General features: G+C 55.6%; 8 protein-coding genes across 8 annotated transcripts; 4 read left to right on the top strand and 4 right to left on the bottom strand.

The window, feature by feature from the left end:
- Window positions 1–160: 160 nt before the first annotated feature.
- CHGG_05866 (uncharacterized protein) lies at window positions 161–2,361 on the top strand (the record flags this gene model as incomplete). The annotated part of the gene is made up of 3 exons (XM_001221960.1): window positions 161–514; window positions 619–679; window positions 824–2,361. 3 exons carry the CDS (start codon window positions 161–163, stop codon window positions 2,359–2,361), a joined length of 1,953 nt encoding a protein of 650 aa, XP_001221961.1.
- Window positions 2,362–3,586: 1,225 nt separating this feature from the next.
- On the top strand, window positions 3,587–4,406 carry CHGG_05865 (uncharacterized protein; the record flags this gene model as incomplete). The annotated part of the gene is made up of 3 exons (XM_001221959.1): window positions 3,587–4,095; window positions 4,185–4,201; window positions 4,309–4,406. The coding sequence occupies 3 exons, from the start codon at window positions 3,587–3,589 to the stop codon at window positions 4,404–4,406; spliced, it is 624 nt and encodes a 207-aa protein (XP_001221960.1).
- A 1,339-nt stretch (window positions 4,407–5,745) lies between these two features.
- On the bottom strand, window positions 5,746–7,656 carry CHGG_05864 (uncharacterized protein; the record flags this gene model as incomplete). The annotated part of the gene is made up of 10 exons (XM_001221958.1): window positions 5,746–5,984; window positions 6,058–6,109; window positions 6,324–6,414; window positions 6,613–6,727; window positions 6,781–6,829; window positions 6,886–6,908; window positions 6,967–6,998; window positions 7,059–7,440; window positions 7,559–7,577; window positions 7,654–7,656. The coding sequence occupies 10 exons, from the start codon at window positions 7,654–7,656 to the stop codon at window positions 5,746–5,748; spliced, it is 1,005 nt and encodes a 334-aa protein (XP_001221959.1).
- A 1,030-nt stretch (window positions 7,657–8,686) lies between these two features.
- Window positions 8,687–9,893, bottom strand: CHGG_05863 (uncharacterized protein; the record flags this gene model as incomplete). Its single annotated transcript, XM_001221957.1, has 2 exons — window positions 8,687–9,829; window positions 9,888–9,893. 2 exons carry the CDS (start codon window positions 9,891–9,893, stop codon window positions 8,687–8,689), a joined length of 1,149 nt encoding a protein of 382 aa, XP_001221958.1.
- A 791-nt stretch (window positions 9,894–10,684) lies between these two features.
- On the top strand, window positions 10,685–11,138 carry CHGG_05862 (60S acidic ribosomal protein P2; the record flags this gene model as incomplete). The annotated part of the gene is made up of 3 exons (XM_001221956.1): window positions 10,685–10,843; window positions 10,909–11,038; window positions 11,092–11,138. 3 exons carry the CDS (start codon window positions 10,685–10,687, stop codon window positions 11,136–11,138), a joined length of 336 nt encoding a protein of 111 aa, XP_001221957.1.
- Window positions 11,139–12,079: 941 nt separating this feature from the next.
- On the top strand, window positions 12,080–14,855 carry CHGG_05861 (uncharacterized protein; the record flags this gene model as incomplete). Its single annotated transcript, XM_001221955.1, has 4 exons — window positions 12,080–13,248; window positions 13,392–13,906; window positions 13,961–13,973; window positions 14,330–14,855. The coding sequence occupies 4 exons, from the start codon at window positions 12,080–12,082 to the stop codon at window positions 14,853–14,855; spliced, it is 2,223 nt and encodes a 740-aa protein (XP_001221956.1).
- Window positions 14,856–15,668: 813 nt separating this feature from the next.
- Window positions 15,669–18,905, bottom strand: CHGG_05860 (uncharacterized protein; the record flags this gene model as incomplete). The annotated part of the gene is made up of 5 exons (XM_001221954.1): window positions 15,669–16,187; window positions 16,852–16,895; window positions 17,091–17,163; window positions 17,272–17,949; window positions 18,030–18,905. The coding sequence occupies 5 exons, from the start codon at window positions 18,903–18,905 to the stop codon at window positions 15,669–15,671; spliced, it is 2,190 nt and encodes a 729-aa protein (XP_001221955.1).
- Window positions 18,906–19,561: 656 nt separating this feature from the next.
- On the bottom strand, window positions 19,562–20,855 carry CHGG_05859 (uncharacterized protein; the record flags this gene model as incomplete). Its single annotated transcript, XM_001221953.1, has 2 exons — window positions 19,562–20,689; window positions 20,748–20,855. The coding sequence occupies 2 exons, from the start codon at window positions 20,853–20,855 to the stop codon at window positions 19,562–19,564; spliced, it is 1,236 nt and encodes a 411-aa protein (XP_001221954.1).
- Window positions 20,856–21,071: the final 216 nt, after the last annotated feature.

Here is a 21,071-nt window from a genome sequence, read left to right as displayed (position 1 = left end):
CAGACCCGCTACCCCTCAATGCTCCGCCACTATTGACGCCAACTTAAATCAAGGGATAGTGCCATAGTGGTTCAGCAACTACACCTCACCACAGAGACGTGCCAACACACTCAAATTAACATGAACGCAAGGAAACCAGCCACGCGACCACACCTCAACCATGCCGCTCTGCCAACGCTGCGCTCCTCTTACAGTCAACAAGCTACTCGAAAATGACGTCCTCTTCCACGCCGACATGGGCGCCCTGAAAGCAAGCGCAGAGCGAGGCTGCGAATTTTGCTTACTGTGCTGGGACGCTGTGCACACCACGCAAGAACCCCGAGTGGCCAAGCTTGTTCGGGGCGAATCTGCCTGGCTGGAGGGGGAGTCGTGGACTCCGACCGTCTGGCTCCGCGGCGTCAACCTTTACCACCGCGGCGACGCCGGCGCGAAGGTTGAGATCACCTGCGGAAAGCTCCGCGAGGGAGGATTGGGGGAGCCCGAGCCGGGGTCGGACTACAATCCATTACCATCGGTACGAGGGACTATCGAGGTATACGAGTATGATCTGTGCCACACATCACATATGTACTTGTTGCTTCACTTGAAAAACTGACGTTCCTGTGGGAAGACTTCCAGGTAAACCTTCTATGTTTCGACTCCGCGGGCGCCGCAGCACCGCCGACTGCAACCCGGAGTTGTAACATCCCCCTTGAATTCGAGACTGGTTGACCCTACTGCTGCGAGAATCACCCACTTTGCGGTGGCAACACCCCCCTTGATATGCCCACAAGGGTCATCGATGTCGGCGAACATGGCGCCCCGACTACACCTGTGCGTCTAGTGACCACGAACGGGCTGCGCGAGCGCTACATAGCACTATCGTACTGCTGGGGGGTAGACACCTCCGGTGTTCTCACTCTCAACGCCAACACTCACACGGCCTTGGTTCAGGGCGTGCCGGAAACGCAACTGGCCAAGACGCACAGGGAGGTGGTATCCCTGGCTCGTGCGCTCGGCGTCCGCTATGTATGGGTGGACGCGCTGTGCATCATCCAGGGCGACGTCAAGGACTGGGAACGGGAGTCCAAGCGCATGGCTGAGGCGTACGGCAACGCGACCCTGACCGTCATCGCGGGGCGGTCCGCGGCGTCAAAGGACGGCTTCATCACCAACGACTCTTTCCGTAAGGAGCGCCGGCCGAGCCCTTGCGTGCTGCCGGTAGATGGCTCGGTCGATGCCGGTGTGCTGGCCGTCGGGCCCTTCCGCTCCGATTCCTACGGGCCCGTGTCCGGGCGGGGATGGTGTTTCCAGGAGAAGATGCTGTCCCGGCGGGCTGTGGTGTTTGCAGAGCAGCAACTTGGTTTTTATTGCGCGGTGGAGGGAGTGTGGGAGAACGGCGTGGCTAAACCAAATCTCTGGCGTCCAAGGTTCCTCCAGCGGCCGGTATCGTCGACGGCTACCACCAGTAGCAGCGAAACCCCAAAACGGCCTGCCCACCTTAGTGCCCAGGACGAGATCCTCAGAAGTTGGTATGGACTCCTAACCCAATTCTCCGCATGCCAGTTGTCCAACCCGCACGACGTCTTCGCGGCCATCATCGCCGTCGCGCAGCAGGCCTCCCGCGTTCTCAACTCGCGATATCTCGCCGGGATATGGGAATGCGATCTCGTGCGCGGCTTGCTCTGGAGGCCGGCCCATCATTTCCGAACCGAAGTTGCCATGAAAACACCGACAACACGTCCCAAGCCGTCCAAGCTCACGGGAACGGGCCCCGTCATCCGCGCGCCCTCGTGGTCGTGGGCCGCAGTAGAAGGGCCTATATCCTTACCTTTGGGGTCCCTCGGGTTCACCCCGGGCGTGGTGGCAAGGCAGCGCGACCCGGCATACCCAAAGATCCGCCCGAAGCAGTCGAACCCCGTACGGTGGTCGCTCGATAATAAGTGTGGTATTGACGCCATGCATATGCCGGCATGTGAGCTGCAGCTGGTGGGTCATGTAGCCAAGGTCCGGGTACTTACAGAGTCGGTACTCGGCTATATTGACGCGAGGATGCGCCACAGGAATATCAGGCGGGCGGGGGCGGTGGCAAACGGGGTACTGCTTGCTGAGCCGACCCCGTCTGGTGTTACGGTAGGGGGTGAACCCTGGGATCAGGTTGTCGGCCTGGCATTCTTCGATGTTAAGGAGGAGAGAAAAGGGTTTGACTTCGCCTGGTGTCTCCCAGTTGTGCCGGACTTGGGACTTTTGTTAGAGAGGAAGCTAGATGGCAAGTTTAGCCGTCTGGGCTTTGTTTACATTCAGAAGTTGAGACTGGTTTCTTCAGCAGGTGGAAGGGGACATCTGTTTATGCTAGACTACCGAGTACATAGGTATCTATAAGCTAGTAGGAAGTGCTGGTTTCTTGGACAATCAAGATGGTAGAAACCTTTCAGGAGTTGTATATAGTTTCTACTCCTCACTGATCTAGGTAATTGGCCGGCTTGATGGATCGGTATCTGTGTTCCCCTCAAGGTTTCACTTTTTCGCGTCGACTCCATCATCCTTCATGTTATTATATCCGACCCTAGATAGGTACCTAGGCTCCCAGTTATAACTCTATCGCCAACGACCTCACGCAGTTATTCTAGCTCGTCGATTGTACATTTATTATTTGATGTAGTTAGGTATGAATGAAACACCCATTATTCCTCCCTAGGTACCTACTTAGCGATAAAGACGAATCAAACGATGATTGCTTCCGAACACGCACAGATAGGTACCTTGGTCTTCGATTTGACTCACAAAGCAACATTATCGCAGGCAACCTTCCATGATTCTACCCTACCTGTATAGGTTGTCATTTTCATTCCATGATTCATGTAACTCTTTCGGGGATCCTGCTGCCTGCATGCTGTTCCCGAGAATTAGTCCCTTGGCTCATGTGTCTGTAGTGTACCTAAGGTAAGGTACCTACCTAGTCGGGTCACTCGGGTGTGCCTGGAGGGTGCCTGTCTTGGGCTGACTGTTTCTATCTGCAACAGACAACAAACTCCCCAAAACAAACCCCTTCCCCCTAAAATGGCGTGGCACTCGATGACAAGTGGTCGCGCATCGTCATGGTGCCCTCCGAGACCCTCCAAGTGTCCGAGTCCACAAACCTGCGAACCACGCCCCGCCCTGTGTTGTCACTGGCGTGTAAAGCTGCCCAACGAATGGCAATTTGGGCAACCGTCATCGTCCGAACCACTGTCCGAGCGCAGCGTTGAGCCACAAAGTCGCGTCATACCTGTTTCTCTTTAGTCTCTATCTGCGGCCACATTTACAGGCCCGAATTCATTATCTCGGCGATGAACATTGAAGACATCTTCGACTTCCCGGCCCGCGCAGCTTCTCCCCTCGCTCGACGCGACTCTACTCTACTCCCCATATTAAACCCCAGAATGAGACAGCGCATCTCTCCCCTCTGTTACAAACCCCCATTACTCGCTCTATACCAATTAACACGGTCTTCCCCGAACCCACACCACCCTCAACCAGCATCTTACCATAAGACCATCCCCTTGTTACTACTCGCACACCCAAACCCACACACAACCCACAACCATTGATCACCACGACCACCACCATGGAACCCACCGCCCACTGCACCATCTGCACGACCCCCCTCTCCCCCACCCGCACCCACCCGACCTTCCCCTGCAGCCACACGCACTGCCTCCCCTGCCTCCGCCGCAACTTCACCCTCAGTACCGGCACCACCCCCGGAACCTTCCGCCCCGTGCAATGCTGTCCCGGCGCGCGCCTGCCCCTCCGCGAGCTGCGCGCCCACCTGCACCTGCAGTCGGCGGAAACAGCCGCCTACCGCGCGCGCCTGGCCGAGCACGACGCCGCGGAGAAGCTGTATTGCGCGGTGGCCGGGTGTGGGCGGTTCATCCCCGTGGCGCTGCGCGATGGGAGGAGTGGAAGGTGTAGGGGGTGTCATGGGCGGACTTGTGTGCGGTGTGGGGGGAGGGCGCATGTGGGTATGGGGGTTTGTGATGGGGTGGCTAGGGGGGGTGGGAGTGGGGGGGAGAGGGCGAAGGAGGAGCTGGAGGCTGAGATGGGGTTTCGGAGGGTGGTGAGGGAGATGGGTTGGTATGTGCTACTACTACTACTACTACCGCGCTGCTTGGTTTGGCGAGCGCTTTCTCTGTATTGAGTGTGAGATGCTGACTTGGTGATAGGAAACGCTGTCCGGCGTGTAAGCGGTGGGTAGAAAAAACGGAGGGGTGTAACCATATCCTGTGAGTCAAGTTGCTTTAGTATCTATGATGGGTGTTGTGGCGCTGATATAACTAACAACAACAGCTGCGTTTGCGGGTGTCATTTCTGTTATCGTTGCGGACGAGCGCCGTATGGATACCACGGCGATGATTGCGCCATGTAACCAAGGGCAGTGGGCTTGATCTGGGACGGGATCTGGGATGGCAGTCTCCTTTCTTCATCTCACACCATTTCTTTTGTTGCTTCGTTTTGGACAGGCGGCGTTGGGCAGATCATATACCTGGTGCTGTGGCTCCTCGAAATCAGTCGACAGCGGTACTCATCTTTAGGCGTTAAGGAACGGGGTCTGTACGACCAACTTTCATTTGTCATCACAGAAGAGAGATGGTTTCCGGGGAGGGGCTCTTTTATCTGGGCGGAGATTTTATGCCAATGGTGAGGATGGCCATCTTCTACCTGGCCATATGACAAAAGGGTTTGTGCCTAATCGAATGATATCAGCCATTCGGGGTGAGGTAACATCATCCAGGAAGTAGCTGCAGTTATTGTGTTATATCCCCTACTGGTGTTATCCCCCCCTTACGGATCAGTGATGATACGTACCTAGGTACCTACGATGTTTGTGTGCCCGAAACCTGGAGACCTCTGTGCTCGGCAGCCCCCAACCCTGACTCCTTAGAGCCGAAGACAAGGTCCGTATGAGCTATGGGAGCACGGGCAAGTTTAGAAACATAAAAGCTCGTACGGAATTAGCGATGCGGGAACAAGTGTAAGTGCTCGTAAATCGATTCATTCCGTCATCGTCCGCATGGAAGCGCGCTAGCGTCGGGTCTAGGATTTCTGTCATGGTTGAGTTGGTGTAATTTTGGAATGGGTGCTGGGCTGGTTGCATACCATTCGGAATGAATATCACCGGAACAAGATCTTCACTGCTTCTGAGGTAGCCCAGAAAAGACGTCGACTCTTTGACGTCCTAATCTGGCTACTTTTGAACTTCACACCTGCATCTTACCAAAGTTAGAAGATTATACTCTTCGGAGATGATGGACAAGACTGGGGCTAGGGCACGATATAAGCATTTTGACGAGGGTATCCGGCAGCCTTTAGCTTCGTACCACACTCCAGAATCGCCCTGGAAAACTCGGACTTGATTTCAGGATACGGCACGCCGTCGGTCATGAAGAAGATAACCAACGGCCTTCGGAATGTGCGGCCTTTGATGTTGTGGTATACCAGGGCCGAAGAACCTTACACGTATCAAGTCAATCCCAGTGGTGCCAACAGGCCCCAACGACTTCCCTAAAATCATTGCCCGTATCCTCTCAAGAGTGAGATTTAACAACTGGAGGGATCCACATATTGGTTGAGAAGCGTAGGGCAACCCCTTCACTTTCCGGGAGAGGCTGGGTAGTGGTCCTGGTGATCTTTGGACGAGCGTCGTCTGGCTGTTCCAACGACCTTCTTGTCTCATTGACCCGCTGTCAGCTACCCCATTCGTTGATGTCTAAACTATCACAGCCATCAGCTCATGGTCGGCCCAGGACGTTTGGATCGATGCATGGACAAACGGAGACACCCCCTAACCATCGGGCTCAAGGGAGTGTCCCACAAGCTGGCACCGTAGGCGGGTTCGTAGTGTATCATAGAGGCGGCTCGGTCCAGGGATGGCATCAGTCCGCCACGGTCGTGAGTTTCCCACGGTGATTTCCCGGAGCCCGGTTCCGACTGGGCATAAAATGCCAGGCCAAGTGCCGTTCCCACTGTGTGTTGGTCCCTAATTATTAGCTGAGCTTCTTGTTCCTACCCCTCCCTGTTTCTACACATCATACGCACGGCGACACATCACGGCGGCAACCGAGTAAACCCGCGCACAGAGGCAGAAGAGCTCCCAAAAGCAATACATTTGTAGAAGATCACGTCAACCATCTCCAACACCAGACGCCATTCCCATGCCAGCTTCTGTAGTTACGCAGAACCACCCAGATATACTCAGCATCCAGCCCAGTCGTTATACCAAAAGAACGGCGTTCAAGCAGCCGTCGTTCTGGAAAATGGCGCGCGTTAGCAGATGGTTAGGTGAAAAAAGCGCCAGAGCTTACCTCGGGGTTGTTTGTGATCTGCGCGTAACGGCCCCAAGCAACCTTGCCCGAAGCTGTGACGATACCAAGATCCGAAACATTGACCTCGATGCTGCGCCTTGGTTAGTAAATGCCCATCCAGGGCTAGGAATAGAGAGGCATACATGGTTCCCTTGGTCAACACCCCAAGTTGCGTGTCTTGATCTCCGGTTAGTACACAAAACAAGGGAAGTGGACGGGTTCAGGGATCATACAACTAAAGAAAAAGGTTAGCCAACAAATCCGTCGAGGCTGTCACTCTACAACTTACAGAGGGTTGCTCGGGTTCTTCTTGACACCAAGAATAGGGAGCTGGACTGTAACATTGAGAGTCGGGTGGGTGACGTTGGCCTTCTTGTAACGCAGACCCATAGGCCGAATGAAGCCTGCATGTTGTCAGTCTCATTCCCACCAGCCTTCTTTGGCAGCCAAAACTCACGTTCGTATTTGACCGGCCGTCTGGTAAAGTCGGGCCCGACAAACGTAGGCTGTGACATTGGTCAGCATCAGATCTGCCGTCTTTTTGTCGCTCGATCAAGCCAACCTTTGTGACCACACGCTTCCACCCTATCGCAGAAATCGTTAGCATAAGCACCGGCAAACAACCCCCCGAAAAGCAACATACCCTTCTTTTGGACCTTCTGACCCGTCTTGACACTATACCACCGTCAGCCACACCTCCTCCCCCATTACACACCGAACCCCACCATCACGTACACTTTGAACAACTCCTCCTCGCTGATACCCCTGACCTTGGGAATAGGCACAGAGAAACGCGCCGCCTTCTCGGCGCGCTTGTTCTTGATCTGCGAGCTCAGGGCCTTGGCCGTGGTCGGGTTGGCGCGGTCGAGCAGGTAGGCGGGGATGGCCTCGGTGGGCTCCTTCTCGGCGGGGGCGCCCTTGACGTTGCGCTCCTCGTGCTGCTTGATGGCCTTGCGCATCTGGATCTTCTGCGCGTGCCGCTGCTTGGCGTACAGCTTGGCCCGCAGGCCGCGCAGGTTCTGCGCATTCTCGCTCTGCTTGTGGCCCTCGCGCGCCGCCTTCTTGCGCGTCCGCTCCTCGTGGTCCAGCCGCTTGCCGTGGAGCTTGCGGTGTCTCTCTGTGGGTTGGGTAGGCCTGGTTAGTCTCTGGAGAAGGAGGGGTCGTGCTCGGTCGGATTGTGCGAGGTGGAATGGGGGGTATAGGTCGACGTTGCTGGCTTAGGAAGGGGAGCATACCGATATACTCGTTCTGGGGCTGTAGTCGGTGCAAAACATGCGGTTAGCGAGGCGTTCTTGTCCAAGGGCGCATTCAACAGGGATGGGTTGCTGACCATGTTGGCTGCTGGTGCCCTCGGAAGGGACTGGAAGCTTTAGAGATAGACCACAATTGAACTTGGAAACCCCGATTCGCTGGGTTTACTAAAGGACCTTTGAGAATGGGGGGGTCTTAATTCAGCCACGCGATCTCAGCAAGGTCGGCCGATAAAAAAATCGAAGGGGCTTATCGGATTGCAAGTGGCAGGTTCATGGTGGGGCAAATGCAGGCGGTCCACATCACCCATTGGCCACCCAGCCCCATCTTATCAAAAAGCTGACCTCGACGGACATTCACACCCTCTGGCCAAAAAAAGCCGAACTCGAAAGGGGAGTAATAAATCAAGAAAAGAGAAGGCGAGTAGAGTAAACCGAACAACAAAAGGAATCATCAAATAAAGAACATCGAGTCGAATAAAATGTAGATTTTAGGTTTCCGAATCGCTTTCTTTTCGTTCCTCTGGTCGAAGGTTTCGCCGGCAGCTACACAGTACACTGAAGCTCGGCTTTTTTTGCATTCGTTCGTGGTGACCACCGGCCAGTCAGACGGCAAGTGGGGAGACGGGAGGTACCGAAGTAAGGCACCCGGGCAGGCCCGGCCGTGTATCGTGTAAGCCGGACCCCCGGCCCGGAGTGGAAAGCTGGAGTCGGTGGTGGTCAGCAGGAGTTGGTTGAAGCTCGCGCCAAAAAATAGGTAGAAACCATCAATAAACCGGAGCATTGCCAAAGGAGGCTCGGGACCGACTATGGCTAATGGACCTAAGTTATGGGATGCGATTTACACACTAAATGAATACATTTAAATACATTCGCTTGCTAGATATGGCCTGCACCACCCCACTCCCCGCCTATGGACTCCTTATGCTGATGCAGAATGTCGATGCTTGTCCCTCTAGTGATATTAACGCCGGGGCCTCCAGTAGTCGCCAGAAAACACCATCACCCAGTAGAAGATAAAATGCACCTGAACACGTTGTTCCTTGCGCCGCCCATTCCATACCTAGGTATCTTGCCAGTCAGTTCCAGATCCGGGTATCGCCGTCGACACAGTTAGCGACCAGCCTTGGACTTGGTGGCCTCGAGAAATCTACGCCTCCGTTCCTCTTTTTCTCGCTTCAACCGCTTCTCCAAAGCCTCCTGCTCGAGATCCTCGCGCCGGGCTTGGCGGTCAGCCAGCTGTTCCTCATCCTCAATATCTGATATGCCGGCCTCCATGTCGGACTCCTCTTCGTATGAGTCGTACCGGTACTGGCGAGCAGTGTTATAGCCAGGCGCCTCGTCCTCGTCCTCGTCATCGACGATGAAGTCGTCCATCTCGTCCTCTTCCTCGCGACGACTCCGCGAAGACGAGACGGGGCCACCGTATCGAGGTCGATCACGAGGCCGTCCTTCAGAGCTAGGGCGACTTGCTGCGCCGGATTTAGTGACAGTCGACGAGCCGGGCCGCGGTCGTGCGGTACCGGTGTATCCCGTTGTCGCCAGCGCCGCCTTCTTGACTTTCTTCTCTTCAGCTGGTGCCGTCTTCTTGGGATTTGCCGATCCGGAGAGACCGCCCCGCGCGCCAGGAGACTTTGCAACGTCTCGAAAAGACGCGCTTGTAGGGCCGGACCGCGCAGTCGTCGGTTTTCTCGTGCCTGTCTTTGACTTCCTTGCGTCTTCCACCTTCATTTCCTTACGTTCTTTCATTGTCATATTCCGTTCCACTGTCTTGTGCTGAATCTTTCCAAGAGACTCCCTATGCTCCGAGTTGGCCTTTGCACGCGCCATGATCTCCGCATAGGACCGCTTTTTCGGCGGACCAGAGTCTGTGGGGCTCGGCCGGTTGGGCGCCGGTCGAGAAGGCAACGGTTTGCTGCCATTTGAAGGCCTCGTCCCGGCACTCCCAGCTCGAACTTGATGCACATTCGGCTTGTCGGTCAAGGACCTCTTGTCCAAGGCAGGCTGTGGCTTCGAAATTGCCTTGTCGCTAGAACCGCCAAGTGGTCGATCCGCAGGGCGAGGAGATGGCCTTGGCGAGTTGCCGCTCGGCCTCGAGGACTTCTCCGATAACGAATCAACGCGAGCCACTTTGGTGCCTGCCGGCCGAATATCATCCTCCGCCTTGCGCTTTGGCAACGCCGTGCTCGGACGGGATGCCGGGGTCGAAGACGCTGACGGCTTCTCGCCGGTGATGGATGCGATCAAGTCGAGAATCTAGCGAGGCATCGGTCAGCATCAGTCACACGACAACACGAAATGCATCTGCGCTTACCGGCATCGTGACGGATGCGCCGTGGTGACGGGACCTAATTACCACGATTTGCGTAGACCCTCCCCAGCCTCACACGAAGTATTTCCGCCAAGGCATCGAGAACCAGCAAAATCAGCTTGCCAGCTTGTCACAAGTGTTATCAGCGTCTCCACTGGATTTTCCGGGACTGCTGTTAATCGTGTCGCTGTGGAAAAAAATCCAGGAAAATTCCGCTGTGATTTCCGAGGCGGGGGGAGGTGCTCGAGCGGCTTTTGTTGGCAGTGAACAAAGAAGTTTGCGTGCTCGACGGCGCCCTCAGCCTTCAAACGTTGGCCAGCAGCCGCCTTTTAACTTGGAGGGGGCGCCAAAGGACCCACATAAATCAGCCAGGCCGGGCCATGCGGGTCCAGGCGATGTCAACTCGGAGCCAGGTGCGACCGGTTCCGGGATTTGGCCAGATTAGGTAGGGGAGTGAACAGATGGACTGGACCCGAACAAGAGCAGCTTTCATTACGTCAGCCGCTGTTGTTCCTGCCCTATCGATGGGTCATGTGAGATATGGGCCCGAAAATTGTGGGGCTCACAACTACAGAATTGGAAAATAAATCGGCCCCAAGAACTTTCTCAGCAACCCGATATCACGACTAGAATTAAGAAGAGTCTTTCTCCGCCCAACTTGCGGTTAAAATTGATTGGCATCTCTTGTTCTCCAAACACCTCACAAGTGAGTCTTCCGATTTTACAGCCGCAACCGCACGAATTGAGGGCAAGCGCGCCGAGAGTGCGGGCTAACACTGACCGGGAACAGAACCGTCAAAATGAAGCACCTCGCCGCTTACCTTCTTCTCGGCCTCGGCGGCAACGCCTCCCCTTCGGCCGCCGATATCAAGGCCGTCCTCGAGTCCGTCGGCATTGAGGCTGACGACGAGCGTCTCGAGAAGCTCCTGTCCGAGCTCGAGGGCAAGGATATCAACGAGGTGCGCAAAATTCCTCGCTATCGAATGCAAAATGGACCAAAATTTGCTAACACAACGTGATGCAGCTGATTGCCGAGGGCTCTTCCAAGCTCGCCTCCGTCCCGTCGGGCGGTGGTGGTGGCGGTGCTGCCGCTGCTGGTGCCGCTGCCGGCGGTGCCGCTGAGGAGGCTCCCAAGGAGGAGGCTAAGGAAGAGGGTACGTACCACTACAGGCGCCATGACCTTAAGACTGTACTAACTTTCCCACAGAGAAGGAGGAGTCCGATGACGACATGGGCTTCGGTCTCTTCGACTAAGCAACTCGCCACAATCGCAATCAAATCGATCATGTGGTTATTTCCGAGGCAGGCCAGCCACACTTGCGCATACCTACGGCATTCCTGGAATTACCATGGAGTGTGTCGTGATGTTGGACTTGTGGAATATCCAAGCCCTTGGTACCACCAACGCGGGCTATCATCAGTATAGACTGGAGCAATACAGTGCGGCGGTCTCTTCGGATCTTTTGGGTTCTCTTGATGTGTAATTCTGTAAACTTGGGCCCACGGAGTGCGAGATGGGCCACCATGTTGCATGTGCGCCGGTGCTCACCATGTCTCCCGCTGCAGCGGTGCTTTCGGGTGGATGATTACAGGTGACGGGTGATGGATGACGGGTGGCTAGAAAATGCTGACGTCTTCCACTCCTGCACAAGATGCCAGGACGCTTTTTCCCGCTAGACTGACTCGTGCAGCAGCCAAATCCTTCGCAAATATGAATGCTGCAGCTGGTGCATGAAATGATACATTGCCTCAGACCAAATTGCCAAGTCTTGTCTGCATGAATGCAACGCGGCCAACGCGCTTTTTCTTTGATTAACTAACGATTTAAAGCGTCCAATTGGACCGTTGCCCGGTCAACGCGTCGGATGCCGCTCTTTCGACATGCAACGGCGGCCCACACGAGCAATTGGAGCAAATTCGACAATGGCGGGTCCCCGGCTGTTTATCTTGCAAAGCTCCCCTCCCCCGAACACCATCCATGCAAGCGCATGCAGAAGCTTCGACAGTTGGCACTTGCGAGTCGAATTATTACTCCAATTGCTTCTTGCTTTCATTTGTATTTTCGCCGACTGTTCGTTTGCTTCCGCTGCTTCAGCAATCTCGCTTGTGCTTTAACCGCGCTGAGGAAGGAGCTTCCGACGCGTGGATAGCACCGCGCCTCGATTTGACATCCAACGCCCCAATTGAACCCCAATATGTCGCCAACGCCTGCGGAAAGAGGTGCCCGATATGCGCCGGTGGGCAGGAGGACGTCCACGAGATTGGCCCAGCGCAGCCAGCCCTCGCAATACCGGAATCTCGATGACAGCTCTGATGATGAAGTGCTCAGTCCTATGAAGCTGAGCGCCATCACCAAAGCATTACTCGGCGGCGGTCACGTTTCCGATGCGTCATCGACCAACGCGCCTGCACCTACTGCGCGGCGCTCATCAATTCCAACTCCGTCCCGATCAAGCAACGGGGACCAGGGGTACCTGCGGAAGAGAACTCAGGAACCCGACAACGCACCTACCTCGAAACCACCAACATCGGCCAGCCGACCCCAGTCGCGGAATGCTTCGAGAAGGAGCTCTATCCCCGCGCTTGGTCAGACAGCATCCAGGGACCAGGGGTCTCCGGTGCAAGGCGCCCGTGCGACTCGCCAGTCACGGAGGGAGAGCAATCTTTCTCCTAAACAGGCATCTCCGGTCGGCAGTCGAGATAACAGCCCCGCCCCCAGGAAGCGGGTTGTCCGTCTCAATGCTCCCCCCTCGGCCAACGGTGCAAATGGAAGTCGCCGAAATAGTCTGCGGAACTCGTTTTCATCGTCCACCCGAGCGAAAAGACCAGATAGCGCAGAGGGCCACAGAACAAAGACCGCTTCTTCCCCTGTTGTACAACAAGACCGCTCAGCCAAGACGCCGGTGCTGCCGGTGAGGACGGTCAGGATTGCCGTCGGGTCATCGGGGCAGAAACCAGCGTCTGGGAGCTCGTCTGATACACGTCCCAAGTACTCCACGCAATACGCTGAAGTCGAGGGTCGAAACGCTGCTGGAGCCCCAGCTGCGCCCTCCGCCGCCGTGGCCCCGCAGGCTTCGTTGAGGGTGAAGCGAGTTGGAAAAACCCCTGGGAGCTTCCTATCTGGCCCTGCTCGGCGTGGTCGTCGAAGGCAAAGTGAAGAAGATGGGGATGGTCAGTTTGAGGCGGATGGGTTTGGCTTGGGCCAGGATATCGGAAGCCAACAAGCTGAATCGAGACAGCAGGAAGAGGCTCCAGTTCCCGCTGCCTCCGACTACGCTGATTTTGCCGCCTCGGGAAGTCCCGTCAGCGCCAGAGATTCCGCCCGAGACTCTGCTCGAGCCGCTCTTCGCAGGCATAAATCTACGTTTATCACACCCGTCAGCCAGAGAAAGTCAGAACATCAGCATATGCCGCTCGCCTACCGGATCACAACCTCGCCAGCTCAAGAGCCTATCACCATGACAAAGAAAACGAAGCTCCAGTTGAAGTTGTGCCTGTTGTCCCCAGCTCCCTTCGGGTATCCAATCCCCCTCCCTCGGCCTCAAGCCACAGGGGTTCGAACGCAGTCGCGCCCACCAACCCGGGAGCCGTTGAATCCCACCAAAAAGCCTTTGTCGCCCCAAACAACCACATCCTCACCGCGAGGTCACATAACGTCGCTCAGAGACCTGCGCCGCCCCCGCCGCCGAAGATGTCGGTTGTCGAAACAGCCACTGCTGCAGCCGGCGCCTCCACAGCTGTCCAGTCTAACAAGAAGAGACAATTCTTGCTTCGTGTCAACGGCAAGACTTACACGAGGATCGACTCCCTCGGTCGAGGCGGGTCCGGTAAGGTCTACCGCGTCTCGGCCGAAAACGGGAAGCTTCTTGCCCTGAAGCGGGTATCGCTCGAAAACCTGGACGACAGAACCATCAAAGGGTACCATGGCGAGATCGACCTATTACAACGGCTAACTGGAGTCAACCGCGTTGCTCAACTCATTGACCATGAATTCAACGCCGAAAAGAAAAATGCTCAGCCTGGTGAGTCAATTTTGAAATTTCTATTCCCCAATGCGTTCGCTAACCTCAGCCTAGGTGTTGGAGGCTGGTGAACTCGACTTCAACACCTTCCTTCCGGAGTCGGCTGTCGGAGGACTGTCGATTGGACCCGGTTTTCGTACGGTACTGGTGGAAGGAGATGGTCGAGTGTGTGCAGGCCGTCCACGAGAAGGATATCATTCATACCGACTTGAAGCCCGCCAACTTCGTCCTCGCCCAAGGCCGGCTAAAAGTCATCGACTTTGGCATCGCTAATGCCATCCAAACCGACATGACGGTCAATGTGCACCGTGACGCGCAGATCGGCACGCCAAACTACATGTCACCCGAGTCACTGATGGATTCCAAGGAGTACGCCCTCACCTCGGCCTACAAGGGCCAATTCAACGCCCCATCGTCTCAGAGGCCCAAACACTTCAAGCTCGGCAAAGCCAGCGACATATGGAGCCTGGGCTGTATCCTGTATCAGATGGTCTACGGGCAGTGCCCGTTTGCGAAAATCGTCAACATGATGGCCCGAGTGAACGCGATCAAGGACTGGGCTCATCCGATCGAGTTCCCCGAACACACGGAGCACGGCGTCCGCGTGCCACCGAGCCTCGTCCGCACCTTGAAAAGGTGTCTCAGCCGCGACCAGACACAGCGGCCGTCCTGTGAAGAGCTGCTTTCTCCGACGGATCCGTTCCTCTATCCCATGGAGCTATCGAACGACATCTTTGCTGCCGCCGATCACGGCAAGGTCATTCCCATCACGCCCGAGCTGCTGCGGGATGTGGTCTGGGATGTTGCGCAACGCGTCCGCCGCGGCGATGCGGTCGACAACGAAGTCTTACAGCTGTGGCCAACGGCGTATTGGGCTAGTTGCAAAAAGTCGTTGGCCATGCGCAATGGGTTAAGCGGCGTTACACCTGCTGCCGGAGACCAGCAATGACGACTGGAGAAGCACAAACACATGTGTGAATAGCTGTTGGAAGATGGGAGTTGTCGGTTTAGGGCGAGACGGAGAAGATGTCATGATTTGAAGACCCCACATTGTCGCATTCTTATACCCGGGGCTGGAAAACGACGTTGTTTTTGTTGCTGTCGAGAGATTTGGGATCCTGTAAGCTTGGAGTTTTTGGAGGAGTTTGGATTGCGAGACTGGGGTTCCGTTTTGGATACTGGGAGGGTTTGGTGATGATGGGACCACAGCCGGAAGGCATTGTTATTTTTTAATGATCCGGAGCTTAGACCTTGTGTTTTCCTAGAAAGAGAACTTATTTTTCCCCACCACTGTTATCATGCCTGCATTGGTTGTTGATGTTGCGCCCATTTTGGGATACAATTTACCCCTGACATTGCGTGGTAATGATTTGAAGGTGTTGTTGCAGTCCCTTCAACGTTACCGTTCTTCCTCCCCCAAACATACCTCGCCTTTGTCGAGCGTTGCAAAAGCCCTTACTTAATAGAGCAAAAAACAAAATCTTCCCTTCAGCACCATAACCTAGGGACTAGCCATGGAGGATAAAATGTCAGGGGGTTCATTAAGCTTTACGCGGCGCTCTGCAGTCACGATGAAACCATGCAGCCAAAATGCCGAAGGGTTGTGTGCAATGTCATCCAATATGATACATGTCTACAACAGCTCCTCCTCACTCATCTTACAACATCAGCAACAACCACGACGGGCCGTATTTTTCCCATAGCCCGCTCCCTCCAACCCAAGCACCCTCCCATTCTCTCTCCCTCTCCCGCTCAACTCAACTCAACTCTCCTCCGCCACCACCTCGGGCTTAATCTTCAGCTCACTAATCCGCAACGTCGTAAACCGATGCTTGCTCGTGACCGTCTTGGACCGCCGGCACCGCCGCTTCTTCTTGACCAGGGTGCGCATCGGCTCCGCCTCCGTCCCCGTCACCACCGCGCGGCACTCGAACAGCCGCTCGTCCACGTACGGCGCGCCCCGCAGCGTGAAGTCCCGGCTGCCTACCGCCGTCGCCCGGTTCAGCCGCAGCACCATCCCCGGCGAGACCCCCGGCATCTTGAACGGCAGCCGCACGCTGTCGCCGGCCGTGACCAGGTAGGGGCGCCCGTGGATGTGCACCGTGATGTAGTGGCCCGGTTGGGCGGCTAGGGCGGGGAGAAGGGCCCGGACCGAGTCGCTGAGGGGGGTGGGGGGTCGTGGGCGCGGGTTCGAGGGGTGGTGTGCGCCGCGGGCGGGAGGGGGGGTTGGTGCTGGTTTTGTTGTTGTGAGGATGGTGCGGTGGTGGGTGGTGCGGGGGCGCTGGTGACGAGCGTGGGATCGAGTTGTTGTGTGCTAGGCTCGACGTGCTGGGTGGTTTGGTTGAAGAAGCGTGCTGTTGCGGCGGCGGGCGCTGTGGTTGCTTTCGTTGTCGTTGTCGGGCGGACTGAGGGGAGGAGTCGCGTGGCGGGAGCACGCAGCTCCAGCACGGAGCGCAGCAATGCCCTGCTCATGGCTGGCTTGATTGGTTGTCTGTGTTCGATTGGATCGGTGGCGGGAGGGGTTTTGGCCGTCACGTTGCGGTGTCGGCTCCGCGATGGGCTGATCGTCGTGGTATTCGATGTGGAAAATTCGGTGGACTGACCACCTGAGGTTGGCTGTCGGGGCCGGCAAAATTAGGTGGGGCGGATGGCAGGGGCTCACCGAGGTGAGCGGTGGGGTTGAACTTTTTGGCTGTTTTCTTCCCTTGGGCGGGTCACCCCTTTTCCAGTAAACAACAGGGAGAGAAACTCAAGGCGCTCCTTCTCCAAAATCTAACAACCCAATGGGTCTGAGTGTCTAACTGAAGTACCCTAGGTATTTAGTACATCCCCAAATAACCTAAGGCATTTATTTCCAATTTTCGGTGATTGCCGGGCTTCGTTTCTCAGAACAACTCAAATTCACAGATGTTAATGTTGACTTATTTTAGTAGGATATGGCTTACCTGGACCGCATGCACATTCACAATATGACTTAGTTTGTACAAAACTATAAGGCACATGTGCGCCAGGTCACAAACAACTTTCGTGGCAATCCCTTAACTTCAAATTACTAGGGACCATAATTGCCAGCACGGTTGACTAGGCTCTTCTCTCTTTGTTCCAAGTCGCAATCTCACAATGCAAAGGACACTCCAAACTCATGTAACCAATCTTATTTTCATTTAGCTATCCAAAAACTTACTGTCGATATATATATATCTAAAAACGCACACGGGCGGCAACATAAAACAACAATCTCTCGCCCCACAAACAAACTGGAAACAAACCCCAACATTACAACCACTCACTCACCCCCTCACCAACTCAACCCCCCTCAAACCATCGACCCTCTCTCCACCCTAATCGCATCCGCCGACACCCACTCCATCGTCTCCGCGCTCCCCGCTCCCCCCTCCCCCCCCATCATCAGCTTCATGTTCTTCAGCCACCCCTTCGTCCGGGCCTGCACCACCGGCATCAGCTCTGCCCTGGCCCGGCTGGAGCTGCATGCCAGTGCTGGTAGTGGCGATGGCGATGGTAGTGGGCTGGGTTTTTTGACGAGGCATTTGGGGGCCGGTTTGTGGTGGTGGGGTTGTGGGTGCGGTTGATGTTGGGGGTTGGGGCTGGGGTTGGGTTTGGATCTTTGTTTGGAGCGGCCTTCCTGGTGATGGGCCGTGTTTGTTGTGGGGTGTGTTTGTTGTTTGTGTTTGTTGATCGGTGCCGTTGTGCGGAGGATTTGGCGGTGGGCTGAACGGTGGTTTGTTGCCAGTAGCCTTTTCCTTTTTTGGGGGGCCGTGGTTGGTGGTGCTGGGGTTGCTTTTGTCGGGGGTCGGGGTCCCAGGGCGAGGGGCGGTGGGACGAGGTTGGGGTGCCGTGGTTTCCAGGTGGTGTCTTTCGGTGGTACGGGCGGCGGTGGTTCGTAAGAGGATGCGGCCCGGGGCCGCTGGGCTGGCGGCTGTTGGGATCTTTGGCGTGACGTTGTTGTTGTTGATGTTGTTGATGATGATCGTCTGGTTCGTTTTGGGCTGACGACGGGGCTTGCGCAATACGACTCCGTGGTGCTGGCCGTGCGACTTACCATCCTGGGAGTCCCGCGCGGAACTGTCTTGGTAGGAGGGAGCTGCTGGGCTTGGGGCCTTACCTGGGACTGCTGTCGGGAAGCCTGAATGCGTGTCCGGGGGTCGTCGAGCGCCCCTGTTTGCCCGGGGCTGAGGTGGAGGCCGTTGCTGCGAGAAATCGAGTTGTCGGCCCTACTCATGGCTGGCTGGAAGGGCATTCTTAGCTTGGCTGTTGGAGACCAATTGTTAGCTTCAGGAGCAGGATTAGGACTGGGGAGGCTTGGGGGACAATAATCCGGGTGCATTCGCCGCTCGCCGAGACGCGGAGGGGCTGGTGCCACCCCTGGCTGTGCTGGAGACGGCCGCTTGGCCGCCCGCTGGCTGGGAACTCTTGTGTAGACGCCCATCTCGGCATGCGCCGTTCCCGTGGGTGTCGGGGTCTGTGGAACTGGTGTCGGCGACTGTAGCGGCTTACCTCTCTCTCTCCGTGCCCTCTCGACCCTCTGCTGTCGCGATTCCTCCTCTTGTTCTCTCGACTTACCTCTCTCCCTCTCCTGTCTGGCCCTCTCCACCCTCTCTGCCCTCTCCATCCTCTCCGCCCTCTCTATCCTCTCCACCCTCTGCAGCCGCAGCGCCTCCTCCTCCGCCTTCTTATTCTGCTCGTACTCACGTGCGCTCGCCAACGCCCTCTCCTCCAGATCCTTCTGCCGTTGCCACAACTCCTTTTTTCTCATTTCTTGCATGTTTAGTTGCCTCTTGGCGCATGTTACTGAGCAGACGGTCGGGATGTCTTGGTCGACGTTCATCAGGTCTCTACAGTCCATACTCCTTCTCCGAAAGAATTGGCAGCAGAACACAGGGGACGCTTCTGCCTGAATTTCGTAGTAACTTTGACATCGCCTCACCTTGCCTTTGTGGGCGTGCCCACATCGATAGTGACAGATATCTAGATGACACATCGTGTCGATTTTGCGCTGGTGACGGTTTTGTTAGCCGTGTGGCAGATTTTGCTTGTAATAGATCCATGCGACGTATGGGAGGAAGTAGGAACGGACAAAAGGGCCTCCCAATCTTATATACCTCCCTCCATTGTTCTTTGTTCAGGAAACACTATTCTAGAGTTGGCTATACAATGGCATCATTCCTTAACTACGCTGTCAACCTTCATTGCCTTTGTTCTTCACCCGAGCAAGTTCCTTGTTCAACTGCCAATCACGCCCAAGGTTCCCACGTCCTTGAGAATATGCCGTGAATTATGTGGGTTGGAGCATCTGTTCAAGAATGACGAAACGAAGATAGGCATTTGGATCACAGAAGTATCGGCCCTGGTTGAAGGTACCTTTCGCGGTAAGTTTCCATGGTTCTTAAGTTAGATTAGGTTCATAAAAAGTGGCAAAAGAATTTAGTGTCGAGTTCAATAGTAGCTCACAGCTTTAACTGTGGAAAATCCCACACCCTATATAGGCGCAGATGAAGTTTACGGAAGTGCAGAAGGTCGAGGTCGAGTGGCTGTGAGCATACTCCACATAATCACGATACGTTCACTGGAAATATGGGGAGATGGCCCGGGGCCTTGCGACTTGTGTCATGTTAGGTACAATGTTGTGTGATAGAATTACATGATAGAATACCGGGCCTTTAGTAAGACCCCAGACAGGCTTGAGGGAAGGTGCTGCCAAAAAGAACGCGTGGCTCTCGTGTTGAGGGAGAGCGAGATTATTCGGCGGGGTCCTTGGGAGACGGGTTCTGGGTCACGGCCCAAGCGAACAACTCTTTCCAGGATTCCTGCGGAATGGGTGGCCGTTCTTCCAAAGCTTCGTCCTGCGTAATAAGCCACCGATGGATGAGCCAGAACCTCTGGTGTGTCCTTCAAACGATTGCTCGTGCGAGTGACTATGTCGTCCTCTGGGGCATCTGCTAACGCCTTGAGATGCTGCTCAGGAAGACGCTCCAGTTTCTCCCCAAACGTCCTGCGCACCAAGTACTTCAGGGGCTCTAGCGCGGCGGTGGGAGACCAGTCGGGCGCTTGCGACTTCTCATCCGAATCCCACTTGGCCATGTCGAGGGCCGCTCTAATGATTACGCCGAAAAGGCCGGCGTCGTAGACGTTCTTGGCATTGTCACCGAGAAAAAGATACACGCCCATGCTGCCGGTCTGGAGCAGCACCTCTTTGTTGCATGGGGAATGGGGGATTAAGGAGTCGTCGTCTGCCGTCGAAGGTGCTCGGTCCGGCAAGCCGAGGAGTGTAGTGACTAGGTGAAGGAAGGCCAGATCTAGAGGGCTCAATGCGGCGATGAGGTTCTGGCGAGCCCTGTGAATAACTCGGTTGAGGCCGTCTTTGCCGAAGTCCGGGTAGGGCGGTGTCGGGTCAAGCGCAAACTCGTGTCGAACGGTTGCCTCGCAGTCCCTTATGCGGTCCATAAGCTGCAGAGTCTCCCCGAAGTGGCCGAGGAAACGGAGCAGCGACCCTGGAATGACATTCCGGAACAAGCGGTCCGTGATGATGGGGGCAAGAAGCCTTACAAGGATGGTCGCCCCCCCAAGTTCTAAGCTCGTCCTAAATATATCCGTGACCATGGGGGCAAGGAGCCTCTCGAATGTGGTCGCTTTTTCGGGGTTTAATATCTTGCAAAACATAGCCGTTCGACGCTCAACTTCACGCACAACCTCGAAGTTTGTCGGACCGAGAATAGTGCGGTTCACGTCTAGTGACGAACTGACGGGCCTATCGAGCGGCTGGAACTGTGGTACCAAAATCAGGCGGCTGATCCTAGCCTTGGCAATGGATTGCTCGTATGACTTGATGAGCTTCCTGTTCGACCGCGATGTGTTCATCAGAGCCCGGGATGTCGCGAAGTTGGAGTTCCTCCGTTATGAGGAGGACGGTCTCTGGGGTGAGAATGGACATTGTGGGTTTCGGGTAGGGGTGAGAGCTCCTTACTGTTGGTAAGAATCTGGACGAATGGGGTTTCTTGATGCTCTTGATAAGAAGAAAAGAATATTGGAATCTGGATAGAGGAGGTACATATACATCGGTATATATCTATTAACTCAACCTTTAGTTGCGATTCAGCCATGCTTGTTCTAACATCTACCACACAAAGGTCACCGCACATACCTAATG

This window comes from Chaetomium globosum, genomic scaffold (assembly GCF_000143365.1).
Source record: "Chaetomium globosum CBS 148.51 scaffold_3 genomic scaffold, whole genome shotgun sequence".
Lineage (NCBI taxonomy): Eukaryota > Fungi > Ascomycota > Sordariomycetes > Sordariales > Chaetomiaceae > Chaetomium > Chaetomium globosum.
This window is presented reverse-complemented; position numbering and strand designations above follow the sequence as displayed.